Raw genomic sequence first — 13,912 nt, forward strand, 5'->3', positions numbered from 1 at the left:
ATTCTGACATTGCAGCTGTAACAGTTTCTTGAGTGTGTGTTTATTTGAGTATTCTTCAGAAGAAAAACAACGGGTTTATTCGATAGCTACGGACAGAATGGTGGGGAGAGCAGAACTGGAAAATATGAGCAAACAGTGTACTTCAGAGCAGACTTGCTGTTGTTTTCTTTGTCTTGTGCAACCTACCAGCAATCACCCCAGCTGCTTTGTAGAGGAGCAGGTACTTAAGCTGAAAGTGCACCTGTCATGTCATTTGTCTAAAAGTTCCAAGGCCACTCAACAGGTAGCAGAATGGCAGCTACAGCTGCCAGTCACAACCTCCATCAAAACTCATGCAGGAAGCTCGCCAAACACAGCTGTCAAATGATTCCAATAGTTTCCTCCGGGACTGTGACTTTCACTATATGTAGAAGAACAACGATAGAACAATCTGACATTCACCCACGTGACTCTGACCTCTGGTTACAGTTCCCCAAATGATTCCTGCTCGAATGGTCCAAATGCAAGAATAATCTGGCTTTGAGCAATTACTAAATGCTTTCCTAATCTCCACGATCTCTCCAAACCATTTCCAAACACCTCTATTTCATGCTATTTACCTCTTGATTGTTTCCAAGTGGTTGCTCAGAGGTTGTGCACTGAGTTGGTACACTGAAAAAAAGGAAAAGCAGTTTTACTGAATTTACTAAAAGGATACACTTACAATCTACTTAATACATTTATGTTTAAGATGGAAACATAATTGTATTGTTTTAATTCTAAATGAAATTCAACATAATCATCAAAACATGATATAATCACTTTGCAAGAAAATGTTCAAATTGTTTCAGATGTCAAACAAATGGTGTTCATGTAAAATGATTTTTTTCTGCTGTTTGATTTATTTAATTAAAATAGGCCCATGTCACACAATTACTTTGTATTTTCTTCTCAACTTAATTCCATTGTGTAGGCTATAATTAATTTAATTCAGGTTTGTGAAATACGTCGTTTGCGCGGGAGCAACGCGCGCGAGAGCGTCTGCGCATGCGCTTTGAAATCCAGACCACACCAGGACCGTTGGTTTGGAAAGGACACATGAGGGTACTGCCTGTCTTGTTTTCAGAGCTCGTTAAAAGGTAAGAATTTCAGTATCTATCGTATGATATATTATACAAATGCATTCATTGTCAGATTAAATGCAACAATAATGTTTTAAGATAACCCCACACGCTTTTAAATCGATGGTATATTTCTCGAGTGTCGTCGCAGATTTTTTTTTTTTTTTTTGGGTGGGTAACGTTCAGGTTAATAAACCATGAATATTACTGGTAACATTAGTTTATCAAACTTCTACAATCCGATTAAACAATTTACAGATGGAAATCAAGTTCTCATCAGGTGAATAATAATAACATGGACTTTAGGATTTGTGTGGGGGAAAGGTTCGTAGCCGTTGTCATATCACTGCAATGGGCAAAAGCGCTCGCTCGATGCTCTGTCAGTGCATGTCTTTGATTTACCGAAAGTGGTGGACAGTAACGGAGTAGCTTTACATTTACTTAAGTACATTTTTCAAGTATCTGTACTTTACTGGAGTCGTTTTATTTTGAGTAACTTTAAAAATAAACTTTTAAATCGGATCGCGAATCGCACCAAACGATTCGTTTAGGAATTAGAATGATCCGATTGCAGCAGCTGTTCTGGAGTCGACCACTCACTGATTCAAATGAACCGTTTAGTGTGAGTCTACAGAAGAACCGGGAGATCTTGTGAGCGCGCGTGCATCTTGATGTTGCTAAAAGTAAGTTGTTAATGTCGAAATTTAGGATAAATTGTTGTAACTGAAAATCATATTTAGGTCAAAATTGTCAGTTGTTTAGGAACTAAACCCGCTGCAAAGAGTGATCTGTTTAAGCCCACTGAAATGCTCGAGTGCAGACGATGCAGACACATCAATCAGCGTCTCTGTGCTTTAGGTAAAAAAAAAATAATAATAAACATTAACGCAAATTAATAAAATAACTCATTTATTCAAATTCCACGCTGCCGTAATATTAACAGTTTTATTAAAATGCTACCATGTCCTATGTGACGTCTGTTTTTATATTGTTTATCAACAGTAACGTTATATTGTTTGGATTAACTAGACGAGTAGACTGACATGAATGTTTATTCATAACCGTACCGAAAATAAGTAAATATTGTTAGGTGATGCTAACTGTCTAACTAACAAGCTTGCTGGTGCTAACTTGAGGTATTTTTTATAAATAATGTCCAAATATTTTTATTCAACCACATATATATAGATTACATCTGGGGAGAAAAGAAAGGATGTGATGTTCAGAACATGGTAACTAACATTACAGTAATTATCAAAGAGGAAAAGAGAAGCACCCCGTTTGGCCAGGGTTGTTTTTACACCACAGACAAGATTTGAGAAGGAAAAAATAATTATGAAAATATAATTATATTTTCCTTAAAATGTTCTTCCTAACTTCAGGCCTTATTATCATGTCATATATAACTGTGATGTTCTGTAAAACAACAAAAATACTTTGTTCTTACTGGTGAAGATCAGATGGTCATCTCTGTTTTCTCTCAGGTACATCACAGTGTAAGCTTCACAGTTAACATCACTCTCGTCAACGTAGTCCATATGAACAAAAATATATCTTGACTCCATATAGTGGTTATTTTGGAATAAATCTCAGGTATTTTGAGCAGTAGGATTCTAAAAAAAAAAAAAAAATGTTCTAATATAAAATTAAATTAATCTATATATCTTTCTCTATTAATCCATCTATCTTTCAGTACTTTTTTACTTAAATACATAAAAAATTTAGTACTTTTGTACTTTCACTTGAGTAAAATTGAAAAAGGAGTACTTTTACTGGAGTAATATTTTACTATAGGTATCTGTACTTTTACTCAAGTACTTGATTTGTGTACTTCGTCCACCACTGGTTAAACATACAGTATGTTTTTAGTGCAGGGACCTATTTTATCAAGTAAACGAATACTCGATAGCCCGGCCCTCGTCCATAACTCACAAAAATCTCTCAGGCAGGTTTTTAGATTACAATATTAGGATTTCACATCTAAATTAATAACATTTTTGTTGGCTAACTAACATGGTTGACACTTTGAGATGGATATCATAATTAATATAAATGACTGCTGCAATAAAGGTTATTTTATGGTATGCTATAAATTGTTTTTTAAAGTGAATGTTGGTTAATTTTCTAGTATTTACCATACATTTTGGAAAAAATTTAAAAGTCTTTTTTCCAAAAAGGTACATCTTAAAAGGGGGTAATATTATAAATAGCATTGTCTTTAATTTGGAAGCGTACAGTAAACTGTTACTTAAAATCATTAATTGTTGCTGTTATTTATGCCTAATTTCTGCTCGTTCTCTCTTTACAGTGACATTTGCTGTACATTTGGAATTCCAAAGCCTGTTCAGACAAATTACGAGCTAAGTCAGTCCCCAACAAAGGCAGTTAGCCTTGTAGAAGTCGGTGAATTAACTGATGAATACCCCTTGGCTGACTATTTGATTGGACATGTGCAGATGGTAACGTTAAAGAGATTTTTCTGCTGCAAAGGTAAGGAATAAAAAAGTAAAAATAGCAGGTTAGCACACTATAATTTTTTTTGTTTGTTTGCATGTATTCACACTCTATTTTTTGTAATTCATGTTATTAGCATTACATTTCACATAATAAAATCAAGCTATTATCTTTATTATATTTTTCTAGACCACAACATATTTGCCATACACATACATTTTTAGGAACTTTTAGTGAATGAGACCCATTGTGCTCTTTTGTTTAATTGTGATTTGAGTAATGTCTTAAACTAACCTTTCTTTTTCTGCTTTGGCTTATTTTTAAGGATGACATTGATGCAGCTTGTGAACTTGCCATCAGAGGACTGTGTATCTATCTTAATGAGGACTCTAAAGATCTCATTCAGGAGTATGCGGTGAGTAGTTAGAGCTTAACTGATGGAATCTGTACTATGTTCAACAAGCAAAATATTAATACATCTAAAAAACATGGTTTCATCAAATATGCACACTGCAACATAAATGTAAAAAATTATAATTTTATCCACTAGACATGTAGCATTAATTGTAATACATATTCATCTTTTTTTCTGTCTTTAGGACATGGAAGAAGATCTTTTACAGTGTGCGATTGAGAAGACTACCATGGGCATCTTCGTGATAAAGCACACTGCAGACAATGAAGCCCATGATGTAGGCATTGTGCTAGAGGGTGTAGCAGTGCTTCAGGACATCGACAGTGTGGATTTTGCAACTTCAATGTTTTTGGTCTAATTTATGCTCTTAACCTGCAGTACCCCACAAAGTTGCGTTTTACATATGAAATTTAGCAAAAACTCATCATGGACTTGGATGCGGGTGAATTCTCGATCAAGGCCCAAAATTTCAAATCTGAACTCCACCAGTGAGATGGACTGATTTTTGAATGACTACTGAGACTACAAACAATCAACCTCGGAAAATTTCAGCAGCCTTCATGCAAGACCACTGCAGAGGGTAAACCGTGATCTTGTTGTTTAGACTGTTCCCCTTTGCCTGCTCTCGTTTCTTTATCTTTTTTTTTCTGTCTGAATTTGGCCCTTCGTTGGACTGGCTCAGAAGTTGATTGATTAGAGAGCTGAATCTATGAAACATGGTTGAACTAGCATAAATAAGATACTTTGTTTATAGTTTAGGTAAGGGTCAGATACTGTATTTTCACATTGTTTTGTAATGTCTATATATAATTATCTTTGAAACTAAAGCGTTTTTCTTGAAATAACATTTCCAGGTAGGGCTGCACGATATTGGGAAAAAATGACATTGCGATATTTTATTTTTCTGCGATATATATTGCGATATGAAATCTAATCTATTTTTTTCTTACAAACAAAAATTGGGTGAGCACACTTACATTCTCATTTTAAATGATGTAAACATCGACACCATCGTGTCAATTGATTAATATGTGCGAGGGAGAGAGAGCAAGACAGCGCTCGTGTTGTTTGAAGCTGGTGAGCTTGCGGCCGGGGCTCACTCTCTCTCTCCCTCTCTCTTTCTCTCTTGCATGCTCTCACTCGTGCTCTCTCTCTCTCTCTCTCTCTCTCTCTCTCTCTCTCTCTGCCCTGTTAAACTGACAGGACTTAAAAACACATATAAAAGATAAACTTTCACTCTATGATGGTTAAGCTGTACAATTAATCCGCGAATCACATTCGTCAAGAGCTGGAGAGCAGCTGGCCCGTACAGTTAATGAATAACGAATCAACTACGACAGCCTACATCACACATCCTGCGATGTGACTATCGTGCAGCCCTAGTTCCAGGTACTGGTGTTCTTGGGTACAGTTTTAAGGTTTCTGAGAGAAATGAAATAAATTAGTGTTACAATGTTGTATTAGTTTTTAAACGCACAGTTACATGCAGTATAATGTTACTTATGTTTATGATATTGTTTAAAAAAAAAAAGAAATCTTGTAAAACTTATGAAGGTTTAAAAATATTGTTGATCTACATGTTATGCATACAAAATGAACTGTGTTTGTTTTTATACTAGTCTAATTAAAACTGATATGTATTTTTATTAAATTTAATAATCAGAGAAGTTATTTATGCTATGCTTTTGAAAGCACAATGTTATTTAGACATGCCATTTAAATTACACATTGTTCAAATTGTTAAATAAAGGATTTACAAAAGTTTTGTGTTACGTGAAATGAAACATGCGACAACAAACCATTGAAATGTATTAAAATTTAATTTTAGTGAAGTTATTAAAATTATGTTAAGATAACTTGATTTAATTGCACAGAATTAACATGATTGAAGCAGAAATCTGAAATAAAAAAATAATGTTAAACTAGCATAACTGAATCATGTTAGTATAACTTGAAAAGACTATGTACACATTACTTTTTGAAATTGCATAGGATTAACACAACCGTATTATAATGAAACCACATAAATGCATAGGATACTTTGAACTCAAACTGAATGTGTGGAACCAATGTCCATAATTCGATTGAGTAAATCCAACAAATCTTTTTTTTCAGTGTATGCGCTCATGGCCATGTGTTGGCTCGTGGTGGGGGGCCCAGTAATCAAAGCCAGGCCTCAGGAAGGGCAAGGATAGATCTGAGTTTGCAGCTGCTGATGCCATCTGATTTAAGCACTGGCCCAGTATTCACTAGCCCATGCATAGTCTGTTGACTGGAAAACATTATTGGAAAAATATGCTCATCATCAAAATTTACTGTATATATATATATATATATATATATATATATATATATATATATATATATATATATATATATAATATGCGTGTGTGTGCGCATGTTTGGGTATGAATAAACAGAATATGAAATGTAAAAAAAAACAAAAACAAGGAACTACATTGTTAAAAATTTCTAATGATTTGATAATTAAAGTTTTTTCATGTTTCAGATTCGAATGGGGACAGTGAATTACCTGGAATGGACCGTTTCTTTGTGGACATTCGCCTTGGATTCTCTGAAAAAGAGGAGGATGCAGTTTTTACAGGAACTTGATCTAGTTAATGGTATTGAAATGGAATCTTCTGTCAATGGAGGGAGAGCTGGGGGAAGCCAGAAAACGCAAGACAGAAACTTACCGTTTCATCAGGTAATCGGTTTACCTTTTTTATTCATGTTAACGGACTGAATTATGGGAACAAAACAAATGTTAAGTGCAGATATATAGTTAGGAATTGCAATGTCTTGATAATAAATGTATTTACAATACTGTGCGTATGTGTATACAGTGTATATATATATATATGTTGTATACACACACACACACACACACACACACACATAAAAAAAAGTCATTTCATAATAAAAAAAAAAAAAAAACACCTACCAAACCCAAACTTTTGAACTGCAGTGTATCTTGTATACAAAAAAAAGAAAAGGAAATGAAAAAGGAATTGTTCATTTGGCATGGTCATCAAAATTTCCTACATTTTTGGTAATCTTGACTTGGCAAACCATGACAAATGTTCCTTTAATGTTCTTTTGTGAAAGTTAAGGTGTGTCAAATTCCGAGATGAATGCCTAACTACACCCAGTCTTGATTTCCCATGAGCAGTTTGTAATATGTCATTAAATTCATGGTTCCACACAAACCCCTCTTCCATTTTCAGATGAGCTAATCAAATAAAGTCATAAAAAGGAGGAACAGGGCTTCACATTCCAAAGGCCTTTGATCTTTTTGCAATGAATCCATGAGATTACATGCCTGATTATATCCAGGTGTTGAGTCATAACTTCAGAGGTTCAGAGCATACAAAGTAATATTCCTCTTTAAGGCCTGCTAATTTTTTCAAAGGCAGGTTCTTTAACACTATACAGCCCGTTCAAAGTCATAAGATGTGAATTCCTTCACTGAACTAACTCATAAATCCAGAATTACCTTCCACATATCATTTGCAGAGGTTTTGACTCTCACAATGTTCGCCTGTCTATGTCCACTCTGATGAAATACAGTATTTCTACCCTTCAATAGACTAAATATGGGATGAAGGATATTCGTATTTCCAGTAATGTCTGTAAGGTTTATAAGACTTTAAAAAAATTATTGAACAGGATTATAAAGATACTTTCTGCTGCATGCTTTTTCATGACTGAAAGAAAAGAGCAGTGTTTAAATCTCTTGCATTCTTTCTTTTACCACGTTGCTTTCATCTTTTGTCAGATGGAGAGATACAATGCAAAATGTACCTCGATTCTAATCTCTGCTCAAACTGAGAGAGTTGAGGAGGCTTTTTCATACTCAGGTTTTACTGTGTTAAGCTCAGGCTGGGGATTTTAGTTTAGTTTAGTTTTTTTGGTAGGTTAAATTGTAATTTGAACAATAAATTTATGTGTAAACAGTATTTGAATATTGCACACCAAAGGAACTTACTGTAAAAGGAAGGGATTTACTGGGTAAACTTTGTTAGATTACTGCACCTTGATAGCTAGAAAATAAAGAGTTGAAAACAGATAGCAAGTCCAAGCTGTCACGGTAGAGCCATTAAATGTGTCAATGACACTGCAGATGGAAAACTGTTGACTTCCTCAAGTTTATAGTCCACTATAATTGTACTAATCAACAAATATACAGCTGTGCATGCATACAGGACTATCCTCTAAATCATACAGACACTGACACATCTGCAGAATGACTACAAAATGAATAGATATTAGAGGTGCACTCAGTATGGCTTTGTCTGCATTTAGTGTGGTTTTGGGTTGACTTATCAGTTTGGATGAGGTTTGTTTGCTAACTGTTGCCTCTACACACTAAAGCAGTTTAACCATCTTTTGTTTTGTTCCTTTTCGGCTGTTTATTTTGTGTTTTATACTACATATTCTTGCATTCACTCTTAAGAAATGTTTCATGTTGTTGGTGGCTCTGGTCTGGAGACGTTTTTGCAGTGTGGCAGCTGTGACTGTTGTTAATTTCCACTCGGTGCTTGAAGTCCTGCTGTTTACCCTTGGTCTGTATATATGGAAGCCGGAGGTCGTTGCTTATGTTTCATCACTATAGCAGAGAATGATTGCTTGTTTGGATATTTTTTAGATTTTACAGATGCTGATGCACCATTGTAGACTCATTAAGTACATAAAATCTTAGACTTCAGACAGGGTAAATGCCATATTGGATTTTATGTGGATGAAAAAGAGGGTGCATTGTATAGCCTTGCAGTCTTTATAATGGAAAGCCCTGTATAAAGATCCTAGATCACATGATGTGATTTTCAAAACACAACTTTCAAAAAAAAAAAAAAGCCATACTTAATTAAAGTCTTTTGGAAAAATGTTTAATCAAAAATGTGTATGTTGTGGAATATTACTGATACATGCTTATATAAAGACAACCGCACACCGGCCTGTGAATCTTTTTTTTCCCCCCTGAATATATTTTAGCAATCAGTTTTTTCCATGAGCTGTTCAGAATCTGAACAAGTGATGCCAGATTTGTGAATGAATCACTGTTTCGATCTACGGCCAAACTGATTTGCATAAAGGTATTTGATATTCAGTTTGATTCTTTAGGACGATTCACTCATGCATGGAATAGCTTGCAGCGGTTTCTAACAGTAAAGGGATATTTTATGAGAGAAAACAAAAAACTAAAAGAGCACTGGATGAGATCAACAATTTACTATTATAGGAAACAATGATGAAGAAGCTCTTTATTGCGTGTGCAGCAATATTATACTATAGGTAAAGATTGTGCATGTCCTTTTATATCCCAAACACCATTTAAAGAAGAGTACCAAAATATGGGCACTTTTTTTTCCACTGAAGAAAGGCTAGAAACATACCTATAGCAGAAAATTACCAGTACATCTTCCAACAGTTTGTTTGTTTTATTTCAGTGCAGATTATGTTTGTTTATATATTGTGCAGTATGCATGTTTGGTTTAGGTCATCTAGTGAAAAGTAAACAGTTTTAGTAGTAGTACTGGTGGCATCTGGTGCTCTGTATGACTCGGCAGGTCATGTGATGTCAACATGGCGGCGTCCGTGAGAGGGCGACCTGCTCAGTGAAGAATCAAAGCGCTTTTTCTAGAAGACTGCTGGCTTATCTTCTCGGGCCTATGTCATTGTAATTATGTTCCTCGAGGCGCTGTTCACCTCTGAATTGTTTAATTGGCAAAACGTATTTCTGAGAGCACATTCACGCTGTAGTGGAAGTGAATCGAAGGCGCTCCTCCTCACACACTCCAGGGTTTCCTCGCCTTCATCCTCCCTCCCTTTTTTCTTTCTCCAGGCGGCAGTGTGATTTCTGGCCGTGCGCGGCGCTGCACATCTCCTGCTCCTCTCTCTCTCTCACTCGCACACGGGCACAGGAGTGTGAGAGACAGCCATGGAGAGGTGGAGAAGCGACTGTTTTCTTTGTTATTTTTAAACTCCGAGAGCCGCATCGATGACACGATTCGCATCTCGCCGCATACAACGCTATTCCCGATGCGCTCGGAAACGGAGAGTAGGTTCTCACAGGTACAGTACGGAGCACTTTTTTTCCTCCTCCTAGCTTGGGTGTAATGGGGGTTTGCGGTAGCGGTGTGTGTGTGTGTGTGTGTGTGTGTGTGAGAGAGAGACTGTATGTGAAAGAGAGAGAGAGAGATGAAATGCACCGTCGCTTTTTCGCCGCTCGCGTTCGAATCCTTCGCGAGATCGAGGCGCGCGTATAAAGCTCTCGCGCTCGGTCTATCGGCGTGTGTTGGAGTGCGAAAACCAGTGTTGCAAAGTTGCACACTAGTCCCTGGGCTGCGGAAGGGCCTGGCTGTGTGTGTGTACGGAGTTTGTTTCTTACTTTCCCCTCCCCCATCCGCTCCTGCTGCTGCTGCTGAGGCCGAGACATGAATGCGATGAATGTGGGGCTCACTTCAAAGCAGATCGCGAGAGCTGTTGTAATGCCGTCAGCGAAGGAAAAGCGCAGCGAACGCGACCCGTTTTTAGATGGCCGCGTTTTCCCCCGTGCGTTAGTGGGATGATCGGATATATTGGCGTTTGTAGCGCTTAAAGATGGCTAGCGTGCTGTGACAACGTGTTTTCACACTAGTTGAGTCGGATGAGTAGATCAAGCTCGCTAGAAATGTCGGCCCGTGCGCTCAAGGATGGTCAAAGTGTTTTCACCATCTTTGATCACTTGTTCGGGAAGGTGTCGCGCCGCACGTAACGTTACTTCCTCTCCTCGCGCGTTATGTTATTTGATGCGGTTGATGTTGTTTGTATTTGTGTTTTAAACTCATCATGTTTTGCTTTGTAGCTAGCTTGTAGCCTCCTAAGGTTAGCACTAGGAGCGTTACGCTAGTAAACTACAGCATTAGTGTGTGTGTAAAATGTTTATACATTCGCGTCTTGTGCTGGATTAGCCTGCTAGCTCATCGCCATTGAAGTTCGCGCTGGTGAAGTTATTGACTGGGAAAGCTCAAGGTTTCTTTCCTCCTTCGCTTGCTTATCAAGAACATCAGACGAAATCTATTTGGCAGGCAGTCAAAGGTTTTAAGGTCGGAACTTGAAAGTGTTGGATTTATGGTTGGTGTCGTAAAGCGTGTCACAGGTGAGTGTTTGTGCCACGATGGCTGGCCTTTTTTTCTTTTCTTTTTTGCTATCTTTGCTTTAAGATAGATGCCTGAGGCCACTGTAAACTTAATGGGATTGTAGAGCCCTGCAGTGTTTAATTAAACCTAGATACATAGGTTTTAAATTGGCTAACACGTGTACCGTTGGAGCTATTATTACTATGTAATTGACTCGTATCTCTTTAAAGTTTAAAATGTTATGGTAACACTTATTTTACAGTGTCCTTGTCAGACGTTGCGTGCACTAACAGTTATGCATAGCTGCAAGCAGCTAACTTTATAGCAAATACATGTTGTTTAAATAAACTAACATCCTTTACTTTTGTAATCTTTTAATGCTGTATGCAATGTGCAGAATTTATGTTGGGAATACACTTGATCTGCTTCTTGTGACAATTGGTGATAAAATTATTGTTTTGCTTGATGCATGTGTGAAGGTGTGCCACAACTTATCACTTAAAATCCAGCACACTGAGAAAACACTATGATATGAAAGCAATTCGAGTAGTTAGTGACACTATGTTGTCCTCTATGTAATGTTATTTTCTCATGGATATTCTTTTTGTTGGTATGAAATGTTACACCAGCATTCAGGTAAAAGTCTTTGCATCAGATACTTGGTTCTTGCACTAATCAGCACTGTTTTATACATGGTTTTTACTCTGTTTTTACACTGCATCATCGTTTCAAGCATTTCTGAATGTTTTTCCATGCCCTTTCTCTCTTCTCTTATAGGAGGAATTCTTTTGCAGTGGCATTAATAGAAGCCTGGAAATAAACTTTCTGCCTTGTGGGCTGTACTGGGACAGGGTGCAGGGACAGTGCGAGCATGAGTATAAACGAGACGGGCCGTTATCTGCCCGATGTGGGCAGCAGCTTCACTGAGGATGCCCCCAGACCCCCGGTTCCCGGGGAAGAGGGCGATCTGGTGTCCAGAAATGGACGGCAATATGGCCACAGTTTTTACTCGTCTAAGAGCGAGAGCCTCAAGAACGAGACCTCCATAGCTACGCCCAGAAGACCCGACCTGGATCTGGGCTATGAGCCTGAGGGTAGCGCTTCCCCGACGCCACCCTACCTGAAATGGGCGGAGTCCTTGCACTCGCTTTTAGACGACCAAGATGGCATCCACTTGTTCAGGACTTTCCTCAAGCAGGAGGAGTGTGCCGACTTGCTGGACTTCTGGTTCGCCTGCAGCGGCTTCCGCAAGCAGGAGGCCAACGAAGGCAACGAGAAGATGCTGAAACTCGCGAAAGCCATTTACAAAAAATACATCTTGGATAACAATGGAATCGTGTCCAGGCAGATCAAACCGGCCACCAAGAGCTTCATCAGGGACTGCGTGATGAAGCTTCACATCGATCCTGCCATGTTCGACCAGGCGCAAACCGAAATTCAGACTATGATGGAAGAAAACACCTACCCTTTGTTTTTAAAGTCCGACATATACTTGGAATACACCAGGACGGGCGGAGAGAGTCCCAAACTATTCTGCGACCAGAGCTCGGTGTCAGGCAACGGCAAAGCCCTGCCAGGCTACTTGCCAACTCTGAACGAAGACGAGGAATGGCGGTGCGACCAGGAACAGGAGCAGAACCATGAAAGTGACTCCACTCCCAGCAACAGGCTGACCCAGAAGCTGCTCATGGAAACCGTGCCTCAGCGGGTGGCCAACAGTAAGAGATATCAGGACAACCGTGAATACAGGTAAATCCCTGCAGCTTTTCAAAGCTTCTCTCCCTTCTTCCATCCCCCTTCCCCCTCACGTTGCAAGCGCAGTCAGAAGAAAAAGATAAAAAGGGAATTGGAGTTAAGCACAGCCTTCCACAGGAGATGAGAAGAATGCAGTATAGGCAGAATCCTCTAAGTAGCTGCGACTGAGGTAGCAAGACAGATAGTGGGTCGCAGCGTTGTCTTTGCCTACTGCGAGTTGGTGCAAGTGGGTACTCTTTGTGTTCTCCATGCAGGTGTCTCTTGAATGGCAGGCTTTGCAGCAGAATAAAGGTTTCTTCAGGAAAACCACAACATGGATTCTCTTTAGACTGTGCACAAAGGAAGAAACTGCATTGAATATTTTGTGCGAAAGAAAGAATGCGCACACTCCAAAAGTTTTGGGGTATAGATTGAACAGTTGCGTTCAGGGACGTTTTGTGTATCTGATCTAATGCACTTTGAAGCCCACAGCTGTGTAGAGATACGGTGTGTTTCTGAATGTGTTCAGATCTCTATCTCTCATACCACCCATGGTTTGCGTGCCGAGCGAGCGTATTGGAATGTATGCTTCAGGTATTGTGTTTTGTAATGAATTTTTTGTGCTTAGACATTCCTGAGACATTCCTCGCCACCGGTCGTGATGGCCTATTGTGCTCTTTTAGTGCACATATCTTTCTTATTCATATCGCACATCGCAGCGGCATTGCTTTATCAGGAGAGACGTGGTTTTTAAGCCGTGCTGTGAAATTTACAGCAAATCACTTGATGCATCAGAGCCTTTAGTCCCTCCATATGAGCAAAATGGGATTTAGAGATGCGACTGCTAAATACTTTAATCCTTGTCCTGCTGGAATAGAAAGTGGTGCATGTGGGCCTTTAAACAGCCTCTTCTGAAGATTACAAAGCTTTCCATCCTAGATTTAAAAGCAAATATGGACAGGTGCTTTCATGATGACATATCAAAGCAATAAGCCACTCCAGGTTTGAGGTGTTCATATACTTTTTCCATAGTAAAATCACTTTTTACTTTTACATGTGCTGTTATAAAGCTATAGAAATTTTTTTTT

At 38.4% G+C, this 13,912-nt stretch overlaps 1 protein-coding gene and 1 long non-coding RNA gene across 8 annotated transcripts in view; both read left to right on the forward strand.

Annotated features, from left to right (window-relative positions):
• Positions 1 to 654: 654 nt before the first annotated feature.
• LOC113049924 (uncharacterized) lies at positions 655 to 4,870 on the forward strand. 3 transcript variants are annotated; one of them, XR_003276673.1, is made up of 4 exons: positions 655 to 1,118; positions 3,409 to 3,590; positions 3,880 to 3,969; positions 4,154 to 4,870. It is a non-coding gene; the product is annotated as an uncharacterized LOC113049924 (long non-coding RNA). The 3 variants fall into 3 exon arrangements; XR_003276674.1 differs by lacking the exon at positions 655 to 1,118 and adding an exon at positions 1,725 to 1,783; XR_003276672.1 differs by lacking the exon at positions 655 to 1,118 and having other exon boundaries at positions 2,871 to 3,590.
• Positions 4,871 to 6,505: 1,635 nt separating this feature from the next.
• LOC113049900 (axin-1) overlaps positions 6,506 to 13,912 on the forward strand; it is a 32,729-nt gene continuing 25,322 nt past the window's right edge. The window contains exons 1-2 of one of the 5 annotated variants that reach the window (XM_026212652.1): positions 6,506 to 6,676; positions 11,868 to 12,839. In XM_026212652.1, the coding sequence (XP_026068437.1) occupies positions 11,962 to 12,839 (878 nt within the window). In that variant the 5' untranslated portion in view covers positions 6,506 to 6,676; positions 11,868 to 11,961. Of the gene's footprint in view, positions 6,677 to 9,402; positions 10,045 to 10,154; positions 11,111 to 11,867; positions 12,840 to 13,912 lie in introns of those variants that run through there. The other 4 variants (XM_026212656.1, XM_026212636.1, XM_026212665.1 and 1 more) reach the window with 4 other exon arrangements.

The sequence above is a fragment of the Carassius auratus genome, chromosome 3, assembly GCF_003368295.1.
Source record: "Carassius auratus strain Wakin chromosome 3, ASM336829v1, whole genome shotgun sequence".
In the NCBI taxonomy this organism is placed as follows: Eukaryota; Metazoa; Chordata; class Actinopteri; order Cypriniformes; family Cyprinidae; genus Carassius; species Carassius auratus.